Source organism: Solea senegalensis, linkage group LG17 (assembly GCF_019176455.1).
Source record: "Solea senegalensis isolate Sse05_10M linkage group LG17, IFAPA_SoseM_1, whole genome shotgun sequence".
Taxonomy (NCBI): domain Eukaryota; kingdom Metazoa; phylum Chordata; class Actinopteri; order Pleuronectiformes; family Soleidae; genus Solea; species Solea senegalensis.
The window spans coordinates 6,151,168-6,173,573 of record NC_058037.1 but is presented as its reverse complement, the minus strand read 5'-3'; the positions used below and the strand labels follow the sequence as shown (position 1 = coordinate 6,173,573).

General features: G+C 39.9%; 2 protein-coding genes across 9 annotated transcripts; one reads left to right on the top strand and one right to left on the bottom strand.

The window, feature by feature from the left end:
* Positions 1 to 864: 864 nt before the first annotated feature.
* On the bottom strand, positions 865 to 6,854 carry enpp5 (ectonucleotide pyrophosphatase/phosphodiesterase 5). 4 transcript variants are annotated; one of them, XM_044048407.1, is made up of 5 exons: positions 6,704 to 6,854; positions 6,571 to 6,608; positions 4,529 to 5,439; positions 4,002 to 4,178; positions 865 to 2,849 (listed from the first exon to the last, which is right to left on the bottom strand). In XM_044048407.1, exons 3-5 carry the CDS (start codon positions 5,415 to 5,417, stop codon positions 2,446 to 2,448), a joined length of 1,470 nt encoding a protein of 489 aa, XP_043904342.1. In that variant the 5' UTR covers positions 5,418 to 5,439; positions 6,571 to 6,608; positions 6,704 to 6,854; the 3' UTR covers positions 865 to 2,445. The 4 variants fall into 4 exon arrangements, with proteins under 4 accessions (XP_043904342.1, XP_043904340.1, XP_043904341.1 ...); XM_044048405.1 differs by having other exon boundaries at positions 6,571 to 6,854; XM_044048406.1 differs by lacking the exon at positions 6,571 to 6,608.
* A 4,588-nt stretch (positions 6,855 to 11,442) lies between these two features.
* On the top strand, positions 11,443 to 21,297 carry hmgn3 (high mobility group nucleosomal binding domain 3). Of its 5 annotated transcripts, none has more exons than XM_044048449.1 (7): positions 11,448 to 11,673; positions 13,838 to 13,888; positions 14,135 to 14,164; positions 17,561 to 17,611; positions 18,071 to 18,169; positions 18,412 to 18,511; positions 18,817 to 19,236. In XM_044048449.1, the coding sequence occupies exons 1-7, from the start codon at positions 11,659 to 11,661 to the stop codon at positions 18,912 to 18,914; spliced, it is 444 nt and encodes a 147-aa protein (XP_043904384.1). In that variant the 5' UTR covers positions 11,448 to 11,658; the 3' UTR covers positions 18,915 to 19,236. The 5 variants fall into 5 exon arrangements, with proteins under 5 accessions (XP_043904385.1, XP_043904384.1, XP_043904389.1 ...); XM_044048451.1 differs by lacking the exon at positions 18,817 to 19,236 and adding an exon at positions 20,248 to 21,297 and having other exon boundaries at positions 11,458 to 11,673; XM_044048450.1 differs by lacking the exon at positions 14,135 to 14,164 and having other exon boundaries at positions 11,443 to 11,673.
* The last annotated feature ends 1,109 nt before the right edge of the window (positions 21,298 to 22,406 follow it).

Genomic DNA, 22,406 nt, shown 5'->3' with positions numbered 1-22,406 from the left:
TAGTTTGGTCAAAAGTAGGCCGGCCTAGAGGAACAAAAAGTGTAGGGAAAAAAACAACTGGTGCCTCTTCTACAACTTCTAAAACAACTTTCTAACACATATCACATTGTGATATTGCAATAAAGATATTCATGATGAACAGTGCTTGTTTTTGATATGGATAATATGATGTATACTTCACAGTAAAAACAAAAAATCTATTCATGTCGAAAACAGAGAAATATATCATTGTTGTTAAGTAAACAATGTGGACAACTCTAATTAAAACACCAAGCAATCTTCTTTTTTGTCATTTAATATTGGATGGAACGCATTTAATCATGTGATCATTACAACCAAATGTCTTATTTATCGCTAGCAAATAGAGTATATTTATCATCTATGTCTGCTGTGTTTAAAGGAGGTTGCAGCCATGTTTTCATTATGATATTAAGTTGTTGGCTGCATGTAGTTAATTGGGGGACCACACGAGGGCAGCAGTCCTCCAGTTTGACATCTCTGATTTAAATGTTGATAATCAATATGACAATCCAGTAGGAGCAGTTTATGGTGGGAAACATTTATTATTATTGTTTAATGACATGTGCTGTACCTGTAAAGTTAACTTGTTTCTCTGTTTGCTGAAGTTGTGAAGATTTATTAACATATTAAGTTTATTTCTGCCTTGTTAAAATAGTGTAATGCACACATCAGAATAGAGTTGTTTTTGTTGTTGTTTCACAAATAAAGCAAGTTGGTGTTTATTATGGATTTTTCAGCTGTTCTGGACTCTGGAACTCCTCTCTTATCAGAAAATCAGTGACTCACAGTGTGTCAAACCTGGAACTTCATGCATAGGGAAAAAAATGAAACAAATACATAGCATTTAGCTTCTCTTTAGTCCCTTTATTTTCAGAAGTCTTTAATTGCATCAACATGATCAACATGGCAAACATAGTTAATCTCTAAATCATATCAGTATCCATATTTCAAATAAATGGTTATAAAGACCTGATAGTTAATGTTTTCTAACTATTTCAAGTACGTTATTTAAATATAGTATGGACAGATTTAATTTCTCTTAAGGGGGAAAAAAATTATCAGACAACACTTTTCTTTCCAAAAACAAGACAGTTATCAGAAAATTAACCTTTTCCATAAAATACTTTCAATTTATGAATTTGTAAAAAGGAATTAGTCACAGTGATGTCTGTCATTTTTGGGCACAGGTTTTAGTTGATGCATCTAACAGCAGAATTAAAATATGCTGAAAAACAAAAGCAGAATAATTAAACGGGTGATCTGGATTCTACTAGACTGTCTGCGATTATGTTGATCCAAAAGCTTTTTGGCAAGAGGCACCTAACATTTTGAATGTGTCAAATAGCAACTACGAATAAGAAGTGCAAATAATACATGACCTAAAACGCGTTCTACCGCCGCCTCTTTCATACTGTTTCATTTCTGTCCTGTAGTGCAAATCAGAGGAACAGTTCTTGCAAGTCAGGCTGAAATAGTCGACTTAAGCAAACAACAACGAAAACCCTTAAAATCCTAACGACAGAATACTGACCAATAGCAACTGCACTTCACATGTTCACCAACAAATGACCATGGTTATGACAGTCAACACATGAGGATGAGCTTAGCACACGGTCATCTTCACAGAAAAATGGACTGACACACACATGATTGCACACTTTGGAGAGCTGTTCTCCATTTTAAGGTAAAAGGCAAATGGTAACGGACTAGTAAAGAGCATGGCAGAGGAGTGACTGGCTCATGGATACATATGAGGAGTATAGCCTTAACTGTAACATCTAATTCCAAGAAAAAGTGAGGTGAGTTTTAAATACTTAAGCTTGATCACAGGTTAATTCAGTGCTCGAGTGGAGGAACTGACTGATACCTTAGGTAGAATTTCAACTCTTTTCTTCTCAGTTGAATTTTTTTCCACACGTTTCCTACACACAGATGAATGCAACACCATGAATGCCATCGAGAAAGATTGTCTAAAGTGTGCGCACTTATACCCCCTTTAAAAAGAATTATTGCGTCCTACCCTTTTTATGAAGTGTCCTCACTTTATCCCCGTCACAATTTTAGCCACCAAAGGATCAGAATCACATGTTCTACTTTCACTCTTTGCTTTAAATCTTTTGCATTATGAGTGACGATGAAAATGATGAGATGAAATCAGGTGAAATTCACAATCAAAGCAAAGCCACTAGAAGCCCATGTAACAGGTTTAATATCTTGATCAAGCCTGATCCAGAAGCAAACCCTGCACATTTCCTTCATACTTAAAGGCAAAACTCTGTACATGGAGACAAGCTCAGAACAGAGCAGCACAGTGACAAACAGCGGTGTGAAGGAGGCATTTCAGGGATGCTTCTGGACAGAGCGGGCTACCTTGGGGAGCATTACCTCCTCTTCTTTTATGTGGGCTATCCTTCCTGTTTCCAGCTACAGGTGCAAGTCCTCTTGCAGTAAAGGCTGCGACATCTCCCTGCGTCTGTGCTTTAGCGAGGGCAGCTGTTTGAGCGTCACTTCTCGGACGTAGACAACCAAAAAGCCCAACACCATCACCACGCTCAGGAAAGAGCCCACGACGGGGGCGTAGGAGTACTCATCGACCCTGGGAGGAGCGCTGGGAGCGGGTGGAGCCGAGTCCGGGGACAGCAGGTCCTGAACGTTGGCAAGGGAGCCGTTGTTCGGCAGAGGCCGGATAGACAGGATGTGGCACATGAGAGGGTAAAGATCGACTGAGCGCATGGTGGTTTTCACATAATCCTGGCGAAAGGCTGGTCCACGGGCCACAAACACAGGCTGCATGCTGCGCAGGGTGTTGTCATAGCCGTGGTTTCCCACTGGAGACAAAAAAGAGACAAGAAACACATTTGCATGAGGAGGTGCGACGCTTTAGTGTTGATTATACGTCTTGAATCTTGAGATTCCACGTCGCGTGGGTTCCCACGCAGCACTTTTCGTCCACAGATTTATGGGATCAGATTCAACCGCTCTCGATCAAGATTTACAGCCACCGCTGCCTCCACCATCCAGCCAGCCGCTTACTGCTGCATCAATCACAGACACAACACACACGCAGAACCGGAGATTAAATCAAGAGACACAAGCATAAAGTCCCGACGGAAGCTTGGACTGTCTAACTGTTGCTCCCGACATTTATCAGCACTATTACCTCGCTGAAAGGCTTCTCTGTGAGTCAAATCAATACAGTTAATCAGTGATGGCAGCAACCACCCAATCAGATACAGTGACTCTGGTGGAGTCTCTGACCAGTAGTAACATGATGGAGGAAATGCTTTAATGATTTTTACATTGTGTTTGTATTAATATGGATGCAAGTGTGCAATATGTGCATGTTTCTGGGTATTCTACCAATCTATGGACTGTGTAATGAAACTAACTGGCATTACACAAACTAACACAGTGAAGACTAGTAAATAAACATGGTTGCGAACGCAGGGTTTCAAATATTCAAAACTGGCCTCACAACATTCACAGAGTAGAGGTATCTTGGTGGTTTTACATATTTTACATGTTCATATGTTCCACAGAATCATATAACGCTGAGCTATAGCGGCTTATTCTCATCACATCACTGAGAACTTAGTGTCAGCAGGTTTTTCCTTCCTGCCACCAGGTAATTTTAACCAATCCCCCGCCAGAGAGGAGAGAAGCCGTAAAATTAGCTGCTGTCGTCGGCATTAAAAATTCAACATCTCTGATCCCTACTCTCAAAAGAAGGTGTTTAAAAAAAAGAAGAAAAAAAAAGAGATCCGTTTGATCTGAAATGGACTGAAAAAAATCCCAAAGCAGCACAAAAATAACATTCAAACTCACTCAGACGGTCCTACTGTTTCAAAGGGAAAACAAAAATAGCTCATATATCATGAGCTGACTTTAAACGAGACACTTGTGTTTATACGAACAACTAAAACCCCGTTTAAAGTGTAAATCCACAGAAACCAGAATGTTCACACTGTTTCAAAACGTACACATGAAGGGCCCGCTCCTGTTCTGCATGATGGTCCAGCCCTCCTTGGCCTCTAAGACGATGGGCATGATGCGGACGCTGTGCTGATAGTGGAAGCGCGTGGGGATTTCCTCCTTCTTGTACACCATCATGTTGGGGTTTGCATCCACCAGCTTGTCGTACACCTCGCTGAGCTTCCCTGGAGGAGAGATGAAGATGCTGATGATTTTTAACTGACAAGAAAAACATTTCAGAGAGCTTACAAATGTTCATATATGACCCAAAAAAAAGGGCCATATTGCTGAAATGTGTATATATTGCGAAATAATAGCAAAATGTAAGTAAATAAAAATCATCAAATTTGATTAAACATTGCAAAAAAATATACAGAAAAGGCACTTATTTGTCCCTATTTTCAGTGAGTTTTAGAATCCTTGTTATACAGGCAGATTTGTGATTTTCCATCATTATTCTCTTGTAATGTTCAGGAAGAAAGCAAGTGCTTTTCTCAAGTGACACTATATTGATTGTTTGGAAGTGATACTGTACCTTCTTTGGGCAGAATCCCCACCACCGGACTCCTATCCACCAAAGTGTACAGGTCCCTGCTGACATACTCATCCAGTTCTATGATGTTATCAGCGAAAAGCTGCGTCATCCCATGGTCGCTGGTCACTATCAGGTTCACCTTCTCAAACAACCCGGCTTTCTTTAGCTCATTTATGAGGAAGCCGAGCTTCTCGTCGATCCCGGCGATGACTGCATCCATGAGGGAACTCTGAGGGCCCAGGAGGTGGCCGCTTTCATCGGGCTCCTCCCAATACAGGACTCCAAAATCCACCGCGTCCTCTTTAGGTGCAGAGAACCAGTCAATAATCCGCCCCACTCGGGTTTCAAAGGAGACTGAGGAGTTGTAGGGGAGGAACTGGGAGGGGAACATGCCATGGATCTTCACATCAGACCCAGGCCACATTGCAGCCCCACTCCGGCCTCCAGATTTCTGGATGGTCACCCAGAGAGGCACCGCCTCCTCCCACCACCGCGGATCATAAATGCTCTCCGTCTCAATGGAGAAAGAGCGGTTGAGGGTGGGATCGTACATCTCATTGGCCACAATGCCGTGCGTCTCGGCGTACAGGCCTGTCACCAGGGTGTAGTGGTTGGGGAACGTTTTGGTGATGTAAATGTTCTCCACCTGCTCCACCGTCACCCCTTCATCCATGAGGAGGCGGAAGTTAGGCGTCGGGACGCGATCGATATAGTCCCAGCGAAAGCCGTCGAAGGACACAAGAAGCAGCTTGGGCTTGTCCTTCACACTGTGGCTTCTGCTCCCATGCTGCTCATTCAAGCTATGAGGGGAAACCAGAGGCGGAAGCAGCAGCAGGGCCCAGAGGAAGACCAGAGGACTGCAGCCTCCTCGCAGCGAGCAGCCCAGCATCGTGTTGTGTGTGTGATGACACCTAGAAAACACATGCAAAACAAAACTGCTTATGGCAAAGTAATGAACCTCTTAATACAGACATATGTATGTGCACAAACCAGTCCACGTACATGTGTGGCCTTTTATTCTGACATTAGTCATTCTACATTATTCAACAATGAGCAAAGCAAACATTTTTAAAGTTTTAACATTAGACAATCATATGTGTGTCTTGTCAACCCTTGGCAACAACAGTGTGTATCTAGAAAAAAGTAACTTTGGTTAATACACGACTATTTGGATAAACTTTAGTCATTTATCCAACACCACCAGCCTGTTTCAAGTGTTATTACATAATTTAATTTTAGTTAGCTTGTGTCACACTTATAAAAGCTATTCTCTGACCTATAGATCAGTGGTTCTCAAACTTTTTATACTAAGTAGCACCTGAGAAAATATTGGCAGGACGCACATTTTTTTCCAAATAAGATCATTTACTCTCTCGTCATCCTCCTATTCCTCACATACACTTCACACACTGGTACAGTGACATTTGATTAGAATGGATCGAGAGATAAGGTGACTATAATTTAACATTATTTAATGTGTTATTATTATTATTGCACTCCATTCAAAATTCATCAGATCACATACCCTGGTATATACAGTAGAACAGTATTTGTGATTTTACTCCAAGCACCACCAGAGGAGGCTTGCGTACCACTGGTGGTACACGTATCACAGTTTGAGAGCCATGGTTCTAGGTTTTAATATTAATCAGTTCATCAGAAAATAAACAGCAACTGATTAATAATTCTTGTAATCCCCCCAGATACAGTATCTAGTAACCTTTCTTAAAACACTGTACTTAGAGTCTGCTTTATATAACCATCAGTTTCTACGACTAAAGGCACGAAAGACATGATATAACAAGTCGTGTAGCAGCCAGGAGACACAGCGACTGCACACCGCTTCTCCACAGTCACATAATAATGCTCACATTTAAGAGGAAGCAGGCTTTTGTGTTGCAGGTATAAACACGCACACACAACAGCGAGTCCCTTTCACACCAGTTGACGCGACATTGAAGCAGCAAGAAGAATAAAAAAATACGCATGAATCCAAAAAAAATGTCAAAACGCTGCACTGCACTGCATGTCAACAAGCTCACCTCGTTATCTGATCCTGCACCGGCTCGCCCCTGCTGCTCTGCACGCACAGATAAACAGTCAGCCAGGCCTGTTCTCTTCCTCCTCTGGGTGTGAGTGTTTGTTTGTTTATTATTTATTTTTATTTTTGTTTACCTGTACTGTTTTAGTTGCAGATGTTAAACCAAAGCAGTCGTCTGTCCGCTGCGTCCTGCAAGTGCATGCTTCAGTTTCTGAGGAGCTGCATCACCATAATACACTGCGATCGACAAGCGCACAGGTCCCGGTGACGTAATGTAGGGTGAGGAAGAGGAGAGGGAGGGAGTAAGGAGGAGGAGCCAGGAGCAGGAAGAATAAGACATAATGGTGTCATTTCCGCTTTAGTTATTATTATTATGTTATTAGTAGTAGTAGTAGTAGTAGTAGATCTGCAATATACATATATACAAATACTTTATATATACTATATACCTTTTGGATATGCAATATGTAAAACAGGATGCAATAAAAGTTTGTAATTTGTAATTTCTTTATAATCTAATCTAATCTAATCTGGTCAATCTAATATTTTATTTGCAAGACCCCACCCCCCTGCAGCAACTCAGGTTTGGTGTCTCCCTCCTTTCATGCTGATCTTTAAAGGCAAAAAAAGCCCCAAAAATATCTTACAAAATATGTAAATCAGCCTTTAATATGGCACATTTACATGTGCATGTCCATTCATGTGCACCGGCTCTACACAATATTAAACAAATAATAATAATAATAAGAAGAAGAAGATTTATTTACAGATGTGATCACTGATTTACATTAGTATTGTTTTACAGGATATACCATGAAGCCTGCCTGCAACAGTGACAGTACAACAATTGTCCACTAGGTGTCATCCAAGTGTTGTTTGCGTGTGTTGACGCCTCACACCAGATCTGAGCTGTGAAATAAATGAAAGCTGGCATCTCAGTAATGTCCCCGCGTGGTCACACTGAGCCTATTTCTGACCCTGTGATCCCTCTCCCTCTGCAGAGGCACAGATCAGTTTACTGAAGCTTTTTATTGCCCGAATACACCGACACACTCTTATCAACCTGAGCTTGATTGATTCAGCGTATTTTCTATTTAGGCAAAATGATTTGTTTGACCTTGACTCATGGTTATGAAAAAATCCACATTAAGTTGACGCTGAGGTGAGATTGCTTTGTTTTATTTACACTAACACAAACAGAACATTCAAAATATTAAGGGAGAAAATGGAAATGTATTATAATAAATCTATTGCACTACAACCGTGCAACTGCACCAGCTGATGGAGATCATGTGGTATGGTTGACACCCCATATATAATCATATCATATATGCTGTTACATTGAGTAGCATCTTTTTAACACATTAATACACACACTAATAATTAGGATTAAAGTGGGCTTGCAGAATTAATTAAACGAAAAGAAAATCTCCTGAAACATGAGGCCCCAGTTCAAAGACCTGACTCATTCAGCCGCTCATAATTTGAATTAACCAGGCATTTGGCCAATAAAATGTGAACGCTGTCATTAATTTAACTCCCATATGATCTGGAAAGTGTTTTTTTTTTTAAATAGCATGACATGCTTGAAGCACAATTATATCTGTGATATCAACCAGATATGAGAAGTGCACATTACCATAGAAACACGTCCCTCGACAATATCAATTCAATCCCAACTGAGATGCCGATCCATGAGCGCATGGCACGTTCAACAGCTCCACTCCATCATTGTCTGTATTCTATCAGGGATTTTAACAGAACAGGAGACTTAATTGAATTAGTCAAGAGACTAAATCACACTCACAAATGGGTGATGGGGGATTTTTTTGGAGGGCAAATAGTTCACCAGATAGAGTCTTTTCTGTTTTTAAATAATAGGGTTAGTCAAACACTATTGAAAATAATATTAGGTGTTATAGAAATGTCACACTGTCAAATTTGCAGTTTTAAAGTAACAGTGAAGGAGGCAATTTTATGATTCAAGATTTCTAAGATTTTATTTGCCATGAGTAGATATTTACAGCACAAGTACCTTGGAATTCTTGTGCAGGCAGGAAGAGTCTGCAGTTTAAAAATACATAGGAAGAAACAGAATATATAATCCAGTTTCGAGGCTATTATTATTATCATTAGCAGTCGTATAATTGTCATTATTATGATGTAATAAAGTTGATACTGGTATACTTTTTTTCATCAACAATCTCTGCTGCTGCCTGTATAATACAATGTCATTATTTCTATAGCCATTTACAACAGGTGACCAAAGTGCTTTACAAAATAAAAGCATTACAGACACTTAGCATTAAAAACAGAGGGTAAAAACAAATATAGTATTAATAGTACAAGTATAAATGACATTGCAGTACTATAAACATGCTTAATCCCCTGTCTTAACCTATAACTTGAGACAAGTGTTATCTCTCTCTTCTGTCTCTACCTTACCTCCCTCTTTCATTTCCTCCCTTCCCTATCTGTCCCCCACCTCTCCTCTGTCCCCCATTTTTCCTTTCACCCCAACCAGTCGAGGCAGATGGCCACACATGTTCGAATCTAATGTGTGTTGAGACTTGGCACTATACAAATAAAATTTACCCTGACATGCACTGCAGCATTTAAGTAACTATAGTATATTGTACATTGTACAACTGTCTTTATGTTGCACTTGTTTTATCTGCTGTTGTCCTGTGTGTGGTCGTGCTGTCCACCCTGCTGAGGATAGTTTGTGTCCAGATAATCAGTATTTATTGTAATTGTGTTAAATGTAACTTGTTTAAAACTAAAGGAGTTACATTTAACACTTTTCCAGGGTGTTTTATCTTGAAATGTCATGCACATATAAGTGTATTATATCTGACAAACAAGAGAAAATGTAGACCACATACAGAGCCGTGATGAGTAAAAATCAATAATGTTTGTTTTAAAATAGTTTGAAATGTTTCAGAAATCATTTGGGGCTTATTATTTCTTTTCATTGTTCATTTGTTTTGTGCCTTCCTTTATGTTTTCATGTTGTTGTCATTGTGTTTTAGCTTCCGTTTTAGCTGACAGTGTCAAATCTGTGTGTGGGAACAGTGGAGCATCAAGTTACCTGCTCCTGTGTGTTCCAGGCTATAACTTCAGTTGTTGTTTTTTTATGTTTGTCTCTCTGTCTTTTGTGAGATTTGTGAGAGATGTGCTCTCTATGAGTGTGTGTGTGCGCGTGCCTCTTTCTCTTATATGATATGTTGTTCAAGAATGTTGTGGTTGCTTCTGTTTCTGTGTAGAATAGAACAAATAGGACACACAGTCCTCACTCATCCATTCATCTTATACCAACATAGGGTGAAAGGCAGGGTACCAGTCCATCACAGGGCCACATGTAGAGACAAACAACCATCCAGACAGTGTTATGTTTGAAAAGGTGTGATACATTTGTTAAATAAAACAAACAAACAAACAAAAAAAACAGGCTGTGAGTGACTGAGTATCCTTTACAACGTTTATTGTAACAGCTTATACTTAACTTATCTATGAAAGCTCAAGTTAATGCAGTTGTTCAATACTATAGAGCACAAAAGATGGCATTTACATGAAAGGTGTTCTACTCTATGTTTTAAACCATCCCCTGAACTGGGGAAACTAGATTACAGAGTATTGGGAGAGGTGAGAGGAGCCAATCAAGAATATTTAAGCAATACAGTATTGTGAAGAGGAAGAATACAGAGTTAGAATTTAGGATTAATGTATCTCTAAAGTCAGAGTGACAGGATCAGTAACTTGGGCTGAGGGGAAAAGATATTGAGGATTTTGTGAATCTCTGAGGTCAATCAGAGGTCAAAGTTGTTGTGTGTCATCACAGTAAGCACTGACCTGCAGGACACTGACCAACAACACAAGCTGTCCAGACAAGCTACGTCTTCTCTGGATGTCCTCGGAGACACTTGTTGATGTGTGTGTTTGTGGGTGTGGGTGTGGGTGGGACACACACACAATGGGCCAATCATGAGGTCAAACAGCCTGTGACCTCAGGGGACAATTAATCAAGTTCTGGTTTTAGAGGAAATCACAGATCTATTCAACTTTTACTCTTGGGAGAAAGTTCATTAAGTATAAGTGGCTGTCTAAAAGAAAAGCATCAGAGGCACAAAACATAAACAAATCCTTTAGTGATTCTTCATCTGAGTGAAAAATGGAGAGGTGGAAGTTGAAGACGCATTTTTAACTCTAACATTTTAACTCTAATCAGGAATTATTTCTGCATCCTGGAAACCTCTCTTCTACATTAACATGTGCTTTAGTTGTCTATATCACGATTAAATAGTGTTTCCTTTGATGCCACAACATCTGTAGGGGCCTGATGTTAATTTAAAAATGAGGTGTACAAGTTTTAAATTTGAAAAGGAAAAGATAGGTGTATTGTAGATTGTAAATGATTTTACATTCAGTTGTGGTTCTTAAAATCATCCAGAAACTATCCAGAAGGTAGTGTTACTCAAATTGTCTAATGTATTCATTGTATTGTTTATTATTCTGGTGCCTCTGCGTCATTAGTCCAGTTCTTTTTAAAAAAAGGACAATCCCCAAAGACACAAAGCTTTTCTGGAGCTGCTCTCAATGACACTGTCATTGTGTCCGCTTCTCTCTGGTCCTTTGTATTTTATTTACAACATAGTCGTTCTCTCCCTCCGTGTCGCTCCACTCATCCTACATTACCCAGATCCACCGAGAGTCGTCTCTGCTTGTATTGGCCTGTCTCCACTTTCCCTCTCAGCCATCGCGCTCTGGTGGGATCTGCGCACAAAGAGCGCGGAGCCAATCACAGGCGGCCTCTGATAAACCTCAGCCAATGACTGATAAAGTATTATTTACATAGAGGCGGGAGGAGCCAATCAGGAGTGAGCACAGTCGAGGATTTCGACTCATCTAACCAATGGCTGGCGGAAGTATAGAGTTTTGGGGAGAGCATATAATCAACATATTATCGAAGGTGCTTAGATATTGATCCTGTATTTCAAGGTAGTTCAAATTCACCTCTCTTGCACGTTTGGGCTCTACCTTATTTTGTTGCTCCCCACCCGTGTTCTGTGGAGAATATTTCACGCGTAAAATGCCGAAGAGAAAGGTGAGTGTGGTCTGCCGCTCACTTCACTGTAGTTTTCACTGCTCTTGCGTTTGAAGAAAATTGCGGTGCGCGATTTTTGAGTCTGTGTGTGTGTGTGTGTGTGTGGCGACGTCGAGGCAGGTGAGACGATGCCAAAGTTTGAGGGAGCGTGTTGTGTTCCACGGCGTCCGCGGTGGTTACAGCTTCGTTGTTTGTGTGCGAGGTGTTCGGTCAACAACATTTCCGTCTGTTTTTGTGTCGTGAAACGCCCCCGTGCTTATCTCAATGGCCGTGCCTGTGGTCGTTCTCATCTGTCACCGTGTCCACTGTGCGCACTGGTGAAAGTCACACCGACCCGCCGGATGGCTGGATGGATGAGTGGATGGATAGACGGATGCGTAAAAGCCGTGTGAGATGTGCGTGATGGTCATTCTTGTGCGCGCATTCAGGCATAAATATAGACTCCCCACAGGTTGTGAATCATGTGAAAACTCAGAGAAAGCACATCCTCTTATTATTTTATTATCCAGTGGAGATGAATTTTAGCCGATCGAACAAAACCGGAGGATGAATAGAAATGAATGAAGAAAGAGGGGATCAGAGGCACAGGCACGACGGGCTCCGGTGCTTTGTATCAGCGCAAACATGGACACGAGCTTTTCTATCACCTAAAAACTGCCATTGTCTGCGCACACTCGCTTTTGAGGACAGAGAATGGGGGCCTCTAGGGGCGGAGGTCGCATGTGGGCATTATTTGGATTGGCAACCTGCGGGCTGGACTGACATTCTCTCTCTTTGTGTGTGTTACCTCTTTAGGACCTTTTTTTTCTGGCATAAATATTGACCTTGTCAGGACCAGTTGTCCTCACTGAGCCCAAAACGTGGTCCTAATGAGACAGAACCTCATTTCTCAGGAGCAGATTAAGAGTTGAATTGTGGTTAGGGATAAGGCTTTGTGCACCTCACTTACCTGCTTGTGTTATGGGTTAATTATATATATTATATATATGCATATATTTTTATATATATATATATATATATATATATATATATATATATATATATATATATATATGTATATATATATATATATATATATATATATATGTATATGTGTATATATATATGTATATGTGTATATATATATGTATATATATATGTATATATATATATATATATATATATATATATATATATATATATATACATATATATAACAATAGAATATAACAATAACAGGTAATACACAATATTGCTAACCTACCAAATAAATTCAACTAAAAATAAAGTTTAACTGCACTTTGATCCATTCATTGGTTTTCCAAGAACAAAATCACCCACTGCTGCTTATGAGCAAATGGGAAAATCAGCCCTTTTACTCAGTCGGGTGATTAATTGATCAAATTCTGCCTAAAAGATTAGAAACTCTATATTATACACAATTGAAAAAGTTCTTTATAGTACAATTAATCCATAGGCCACCTGACAGTATACAAATGATCAGAATGTCACCAGAAGAAAAGACGCTCATTTTGTTTGCTGTACAGTTACTTGCTCATTTATTTGTATGATTTAATTGCACACACAGGATTTTGTAAACTAAAAAAATGATAAGTGTCCAATAGTAATTCTCATTATTGTACAAATGTCATTCTCAATCATTAGTCAATGAGACTCTAAAACCTCAGAAAACAGTCTCTGAGATGCAGTTGCTGGTTCATTTTGTGTTGATAATGATAGTCACACATCAGTTATGTCGCCATTAGTAAGTGATATTTCTGTTCGGAAGATAAAACCTTGCTCTGAAAACACAAGAGTCTCCTTTTATTTATCACTTCTGAAACATTTGACCTTTCCCACAGCTGCACTGCTGAGTGATTTGTATTATTTATGATTCCTCCTGCTTCATTGTAGCTCTTCACAGAAATGATAAGATATTATGTGTGCGAGTGAGCCAGACTCGGTTTTAGTTAAGTAGCGTGTATATTTAATTTTTGTGTTTAACAGCAACGTGAGAAAAAATTATTTTCTGTCACTATTGTTTTCTTATTTTATTTCTTTTTATGAAATTAATGAATTCATTCATTCATTCATTTCCTTTATGACCCATTCTCAACAGTAAAGTAGGGGTTATATCACTGAGTGTAATGTATATATGTTATTTTTGTCTCTTTTTTAACTCCAGTCTCCAGAGGGTTCTGAGGGCAAGGAGTCCTCCAAAGTCACAAAACAAGAGGTAAATGTTGTTTATTTGCAGTGTGTGTGTGTGTGTAGACGTGTGTTTGTGTGCTGTGGTTTTTTTTAACTTACAGTTTGAGTGAGTGAGTGAGTGAGTGAGACTATAGACACATGACATGTTAATGTTTAGCACTCTTGGCGCAGTCACCAAGCACGTCAGCTTGTAAAGGTACAACTGATTTCTCCTTGTCTTTCTGTCTCTCTCTGTCTCTCTCTTCTTTTTGATCATCCCTCGCTCCGGTAGCCCACCAGAAGGTCAGAGAGATTGTCAGCGGTAAGTTTTGCTCTGTCCTCACCTCTGTCACTGTCCTCTCCTTCCTTCCACACAGTCCTGTGGGGCAATAACAGACGTATTACGAAAACACAATGTAGGGATTTTAACAGTGCAGTTCACTAATTGCATAAACATCCTCCCTCCTTGCATCATTGTTGGTATGCATGTCTTTTCTCTGTTGTCTTTGTCCACTCTCTACGTGGTCTTGTTGCGACACCTTGTTGACACCGTGTGTGCAAGGCTGCATGATTAAAATGGCAATATTCTCATATTGCCCATATTGCTTTGGTGTTCTAATCTCGTGAACGGAAGTTCAAATATATTACCCGGCAACCAGGCTTTGATTTGACATACACTACACAGCTGTTAGTCCCACAGCTGTGTACTCGTATGTTCCCCTACTTTATCGTTTATTGTCCTCTAAATTAGAGTTTAATTTACAAAACTGACATCATGTTCTGAGACCTGAAACTAGCGATTGAGAACATTGACGCCTCAAGAAAATGTTTGCTCACTTTATAAATCAAGTGAGAATTATGCTCATTTAACCTCTATACCAGGGGTCTCAAACTTGCGGGGGCCCCCCAGCCGATGTCCTGCGGCCCTACATGTTTAAAATTATAATGAAAACTGGCCCATATTGACCACCAAAAAACATTTCAGTGTGCATGCAGCTCTGCCACACAGACCATGTGTTTTTATCTGTGTTGTTCTTTATGTGTTGAACTTACCAGTGTGCAGTATTTGCATGTGTTTGCACAGTATATTTATGTGTGATCAATTTGGAGGAGTAGTTTGGCATTCTGGGAAATACAATTACTCTTTCTACCATGCAGCTAGCAGCCAGTTAGCTTAGTTTAGCATAAGGATTAAGGTGGGGACCCTAGCAACAGGTCACTGTTGGACAGTTTCTAGGTATTTATAAATGAATATATATATATATATATATATGTCTATATATGTATGTATATATATATATACTTGTATATGTATATATATATGTATATACAGTATATACATATACATATTACTGTATTACATATTACTATAACTAGCAGACACGGAGATGGCGAAAGACTGAAAGAAAGTAAATGTGTTTTCCCAAAATGTTAATCTACTTGTTTTACTCTTCACACTTTGAATCCATACATCTTTGCATGTTCCCTCATTCATTATTTCCAATGTTGCAATGCCATGTTTTTCATAAGCTACCATCGTGACTGGAGGACACAAATATAGTCTTTGAAGAGTTACAGTAAATGCAAAGCCCCAATGTTTTTATTGTTTCATGTGCACAGTGTCAGTGATTTTTAGAGAAAAACAGAGATATTTTGAGAGGAAATCACGTTATTTAATTTTGTCACAGTAGTTTTAGTGTTAGCTCATGCCTCAGGGTAACATGGTCCACACTCAGCATCTTGGAAAAAGCTCTGCAGCCAACTTGCTCGCACTGACTGGCCAGAATTTAAACTCAATGATGTAGTCATTGCATAGTGGTCTGAGGTCAGTTCACTTTTAGATGTGGCAGATATTTAAAACTGCTTCGTCCAGGAATACTGTCTGATTCCACTGCTTAGAAATACTCCATCATTATTAACATTTGCAGTGGGATCCAATAATCTACAGCGGAGAAAATAAGTATTGAACGCGTCAACATTTTTCTCAGTAAATATATTTCCGATGGGGCTATTGGGATGAAATTTTCACCAGATGTCAGTAACAACCCAAGTTATCCACACATACAAAGAAATAAAAACATGAATGTCCATGACAAAAGTTATGTGTAAGTACATGAAATGACACAGGGAAAAAGTATTGAACACATGAAGAAAAAAAGGTGCAAGAAGGCACAGGAAGCCAATAAACCAGCTGAAATCTGTCAGTATTTAGGAAGCAATCCTGCCCCCTATCAGTGCAAATTAATATCAGCTGGATAAGTCCTAATTGGTGGCCTATAAAGGTTTCTCATTACCAAGGTGACACTCAAGAAGCATTTCAAGATGGGTAAAAGCAAAGAGCTGTCCCAAGACCTTCGAAAGCTTATTGTGGACAAACATACGGATGGCATCGGTTACAGACGTATATCTAAACTTCTGAATGTTCCAGTGAGCACTGTTGGAGCCATTATTCGGAAGTGGAAAGAACATCTTTACACCATTAACCGACCACGACCAGGTGCTCCTCGCAAGATTACTGACAGAGGAGTCCATAGAATAATTAGAAGAGTTGTCCAAGAACCAAGGACCACTCGCGGAGATCTTCAGAAAGACCTTGAAGAAGCAGGTACAGTTGTTTCAAAAAAAACTATTAGTAATGCACTCCACCGCCATGGCCTCTATGCACGCTCACCACGCAAGACACCACTGCTCAAGAAAAGGCACGTGGAAGCTCGATTAAAGTTTGCTGCACAACATTTGCACAAGCCAATGTTATACTGGGAAAATATAATCTGGTCAGATGAGACCAAAATTGAACTCTTTGGCTGTCATAACATACAATACGTTTGGAGGAGAAAAGGCGCTGCACATCACCCTAAAAACACCATAGCAACAGTGAAGTTTGGAGGTGGGAGCATCATGGTGTGGGGCTGTTTTTCAGCATCTGGCACTGGCAGACTTCATGTAATTGAAGGAAGGATGAATGGAGAAATGTATCGTGATATTCTTGAGAAGAATCTGCTGCCATCCACCAGGATGCTGAAGATGAAACGAGGATGGACATTTCAGCAAGACAATGATCCCAAACACACAGCCAAGGAAACAATCAATTGGTTTAAGAGAAAGAAAATCAAGCTGTTAGAATGGCCCAGTCAATCACCCGACTTGAATCCGATTGAAAACCTCTGGAAAGAACTGAAGATCAGAGTTCATAGAAGATGCCCCCGGAACCTTCAAGATTTGAAGATAGTTTGTGTGGAAGAATGGGCAAAAATCACAGCTGATCAATGTGTGCGACTAGTTTCTCCATACAGGAGGCGTCTTGAAGCTGTCATTACCAACAAAGGCTTTTCTACTAAGTATTAAATAAATTTCAGCAAGTGTATTCAATACTTTCTCCCTGTGTCATTTCACTTTATCACACACAACTTCATTTGTGGACTCATTTGTTTTTATTTCTTTGTATGTGTGGATAACTTGGGTTGTTACTGACATCTGGTGAAAATTTCATCCCAATAGCCCCATCGGAAATATATTTACTGAGAAAAATGTTGACGCGTTCAATACTTATTTTCTCCGCTGTATATGCTCATCCAAATAATCTATTGTAGCTAAAAAAAAAATACTGATGGAGCAGAACAAACAGCACGCAGGTAGCCCTACAATTGTAGACAAGAACTAATGTCTATCCAAGTGCTTTTCACTAATAAAGTGAGTTTACTTTTCTTATAATTTGTAGAAACCTGTTCCACCTAAGGCTGAGGTCAAGCCCAAGAAGGCCATCGTCAAGGTAAAGCACTCACTCACACACACACACAGACCATAAATTTGCAACCGTCAGAGGCAGACGGCTGCAAATCTCTCTCTACTGATTTATATGCATAATAACCAAGGTTGCTGGATGTGGAAAACTAAAACTCACTCAGGAGTCCTCATATGCAGATGGACAACAGTGTCTTTTGTGCTGAAGGGATTATTTTTGCTCTAAAATAATATGAGATTTCACTGGTATTTTAAATATTACGGTATTCTGCAACAAGTAGGATAAAAATATCTTTTTATACTTAAATCAAATGGGATTAAATCACATTTGACAGTGCCAGTGTATTAAAAAAAATAGATTTTTTTGGGTGTAGGTGAGTCTTCTACATTCATGATGATCTTTGTGGAAAACCATTCTCACGTGTGGTGATGACCGCCAACATCCAGTGAATACGCTGTGTATGTTCTTCTGATTGCTTCCACGCAGAAGGTGGCTGAAGAGAAGGGGGCGAAGGCAAAGAAAGGCAGTGCGAAGGGTAAGAAGGAAGATGGCCACACCCAGAATGGAGAGACCAAGAACAATGAGGTACATGGAGGGAAAAACTGAAAACGTCCTCAAAGAGGAAAACAATTCACACTCAGTCAGAGAAGAAGACAATAACAACCTGTCTTCCCTTCTTTTGTCAATGTGTGTATCAACGTGAACACATGTACACACGCACCTATTTTCCTTCATTACCCCCTTCATATCTATTTCTTATCACTAATAATCACATCTCACTTCACTTACACCAATGAATACTGACACACACACACACACACACACAGATCTATGTGTCTCGTCCGTCTGTCAGTGTGTCGTCCGTCAGAAGCACAGCTCCCTCCTTGATGTCAGTGAGAGGGCAGAGTGATACAGTCAGAGTCAAGGGTACGGTGAAGTGTTTCTAATCCATTCTTGGTGTGTTTTGGACACTAACATATATTCAATTTTACAATAATGCAGCAAACATTTACCCAGTGTGCTTTGCAGTGCTGTGTGTATTTGCTAGAGAGAGAGAGAGAGAGAGAGAGAGAGAGAGAGAAGAAGAAGAAGAAGAAGGGAATATGTCGGGTGTTTTCCGTGCTGTGTGCAGTGAAGTGGGCCAAGGACAACTTTGTACACATGAGCAGGACGGTTTAGTGCTGTTTACAGTATTGTGATGTGGAAGATGATTGGCTCACGTGGGTTCACAGACAACTGGCTCCACCAGTGGCCAGCCAGAGAAAACAGACAGGAGGGGTCCACTCGAGGGAGATCATGCAAACTCACATGCACTATCACAAGATTTTGATTCTCTTCTTGAAAATACTTTGGATTTCCGATGATACCAGAGGAGTTATGGGATTCAGTGAGTGGCTTTTTATAGCAATAATAAGAGTGTGCACTTATTTCCTGTGCAAAACAATCTTGTGAACTTATTTTAGTCTGAAAAACATACATAAAGGATCATTTTAACCAGCAGCTTAAAGCTGCTGTCACTATTTTTTTACTCATTCCGAACATGTTTTTAGTCATTTGTACTCATGTAGCTTTGGATTTTATTTGCTCACGTTTTGAGGTATTACACAAAACCTTGGGCATGAACGGAACTCTTCAGTGCTTTATCCATTGATTACATTACATTACATTACATGTCATTTAGCAGACGCTTTTATCCAAAGCGACTTACAAAAGTGATTGAAAATTGATAAAAAAAAACACTCTCAAAAACCTGCATTTATCTGCAGAAACAAGGTTGCAGACAGTAATGATAATCTTAATGTATCGTCCTTCCTTGTACAATACGAGAACCAATACGCCTTTAATTAAGGCACTCAAGTAAACGGTGTCTTCCTGTCAGTTTCAGTCGCCAGACGTCACTTTTAAATATAAACAAATGCCTGTTACATGCAAGCTGTTGTCAAATAAGTTTACACAAAGCTGATAAAGCCTATTAGCACCACACGACTCTCTCTGTGTTTCTCAGTATAGCAGTGTTCAGATCTCATTGCTGGTAAACTGACAGGTCAGAGTATGACTGAAAACCCAAAAAAAGCATCGTTCAGTGGCTTGACAGGATAAAAAGCTTTTTGACCATGCGCTGCTGCTGTATGCACACAAACACTCCCTCAGTCACGTCTGATAGTATTGTTGACAGAGCCAGTTTTCAGATGAAGGAGACACACAACAGAGACCAAACAGAGGTAGAATAATAACATTTGAGGTTGTCAAGATGTACCTTATCTTAGCATAAAGTTTTTATTCAGATCTTGTTTATTTTGGACATAGCCAGGATACTGGTTCCACCCATCCATCACCAGTATGACTAAACTAACATGCAAATGTCATAACACGTGTCACTCTGGATTCACATTTGTTTCACATACATTAGAGTAGTATTGACTTTGCGCTCAGCAAGAAAAATGAACAAATGCACCTCTCTGTTCTACTAAATATGCTTCAGCATCTTCAGTGACCAAAGTGCTGATTGTTTCGAGATCATCTTTAATCCTCTACCTGGTTCATGGCTGATGTAGTTACATGGAGAATGAACTCCGTCTTCAACTGCTGCAGACTTGCCTGATGAGTTTTGGCAAACCAAAGCAGACAACTCTTTACCTTATCTTACTTTCTTCTTTTTTTAGGTAACTGAGGCAGCAGAGGAGGAGGAGGAGGAGGAGGAGGCGGAGGATGAGAAGGCTTGAAGACATGGACGTGTCCACTGACTCGTCCCTTCTGACTCCATGGCAGCATCTTTTTTTTTACTGACAATTTTTGTACCATGCAGAATTTATTTTAGACTTGTGATAGTAAAGACGGACAACCAGCAGCCCAATCCCCATACAGTTTGTTCATTCTCAGTATGTTTTTCCGCAATTCTCTCCCTCCCACCGTTCTTTATTGCTATACATTACGCCTCTCTAATGAATTGGTTTTATGAGGCGGCTGCAAATGTTTCTCATTTTGCCTAAAGGTGGGCCTAAAACAAGACTGTTATGATCTTTAAACCAGCTCTGCCTATCTGTCGTGAATCTTCTCCACAAACGATGATCATTATTACCGGGCACTCTGGCAAATTAGGGGATGCTTCAGTCCCCCCACCTTTTTTAAGTTGAGGATGTGTTGTAATTTGTCACCACCATATAGTACAATTGCAGCTTTTTCTTTTTTTAAGAAAAAAAAAACAGAACTCTTAGTTTTAAAAAATCACCACCATTGTGTTTGTATGTGTGTGTGTACTTGTACATATGTCTTTGTGAGGACCAAAAAAACCACAGGAAGGTTAGTAAACTGTGAAAGTGAAGACAATTGGCTGGTCCTCACACTCTGTCACACCTTAAAAGGACTGATTAGGGGTTAAGACTTTGATTTTAGAGTTAAGGGTTAGGGTCAGGCATTAGTTGTGATTTAAGGTTAGGATAAGGGGTGAGGGAAGGCATTATGTCCATGAGTGTCCTCACAAAGAATGCCGTACAACAATGTGTGTGTGCACGTGTGAATTTGTCTGTGGGTCAGTGCTCGACTTTGTTCACTTTGCTCCCTCGTGTTACCCCACCCCGAAGGCCTTGTCCTGCAGCAGAGTGATATAGCAATAACGAGTGGTGCTTCTGTTCTAGACAGCTCTATTGGTTTTGGACCCTCTAGTTTCATTCTGTTGGGAAAATATTTTGAAATAAAAGAAAAAGTTGATGTCACCGCGAAGTTTTTTTTCCTTCAGTCCCGTGTGTCTGATTCTCTGGTTTGACAGCGATGCCATGTTTTCATTCTAACCACTTGTGCTTGTAAAACCTTGACTCGTGCTGCTTTTTGTAGTTTGTAAAACTCAGGTAGTCTGTGCGAAGCGCTCAACGTGTGTCCTCTTTGAGCTCCTTTTCAACACGTTCATGTTCAGAAATGGGTTTTTAACCCACACAAAGCCAAAGCTGTGTGTCTTTGTGTGTGTGCGTGAGGTCGACTGGGGCACATTGCTGTGTTAAATACAACTGCTGTGTCAGAAAGTGAAAGGTCAGCGATTGCAAAGAGTGGTGGGACTCAGTGAAAGACAGTCCTTTCTGTCACTCAGTCACACGCCAATGACAACTTCCTCCTTTTAACATGTGGAATTGTGATGCTTGTATAACACAAATACCAAGTCCAATTAAAGTCTACTCTCAGGAGACTTAATCAAATGTTTAAAAAAAATCCATTGAAACCAAGTGAAAAATTCCATACTAGAATGATCTTACCTTATAACTCATCCGCTACACCACTTAAGGTAATTGACAGGTACAATATTGACTGTTCAGATCTTTACATGAGCAGACCTGAGGCTAAGAAGAGGATGATGAAGATATTCGTCTCTTTGAGTAATGCTGTTTTGTTCTTGGTGTATTTCAGTGACTCTCTGACCCAGGAAGTAGGAGACACAGTATCTAAACAAATCTCAGCTTCGAGCATTTATCTTTGTGTATGTGCAGGTGGTTTAAAAGATACAGGGCACAGTTTGGCAAAAGGGGTGAAGGTTCAATGCCTATTTAGTGCTAAGAATTTCAAAATAAGAGGTTAACTGGTGGCTGTTAAAAAAACAAATGGGTGGTTAGAATTCCTAATCACCCTCTGGACCATGTGGTCCCCATATAAAAAGCCGTCTCCGAGTGGTATACATGCATGTTAATGTGTTAATTATCATGAGTAAAAGTTTAGGCAAATATTAAGCAAATGTCTATACATTTTACCAGAAGAGGACCTGTGTAATTGATTACCCTCCTCCATAACCTTTGACACAGCGATGCCCCCTGCCCAACTGTGTGTAACTGACAGAGAT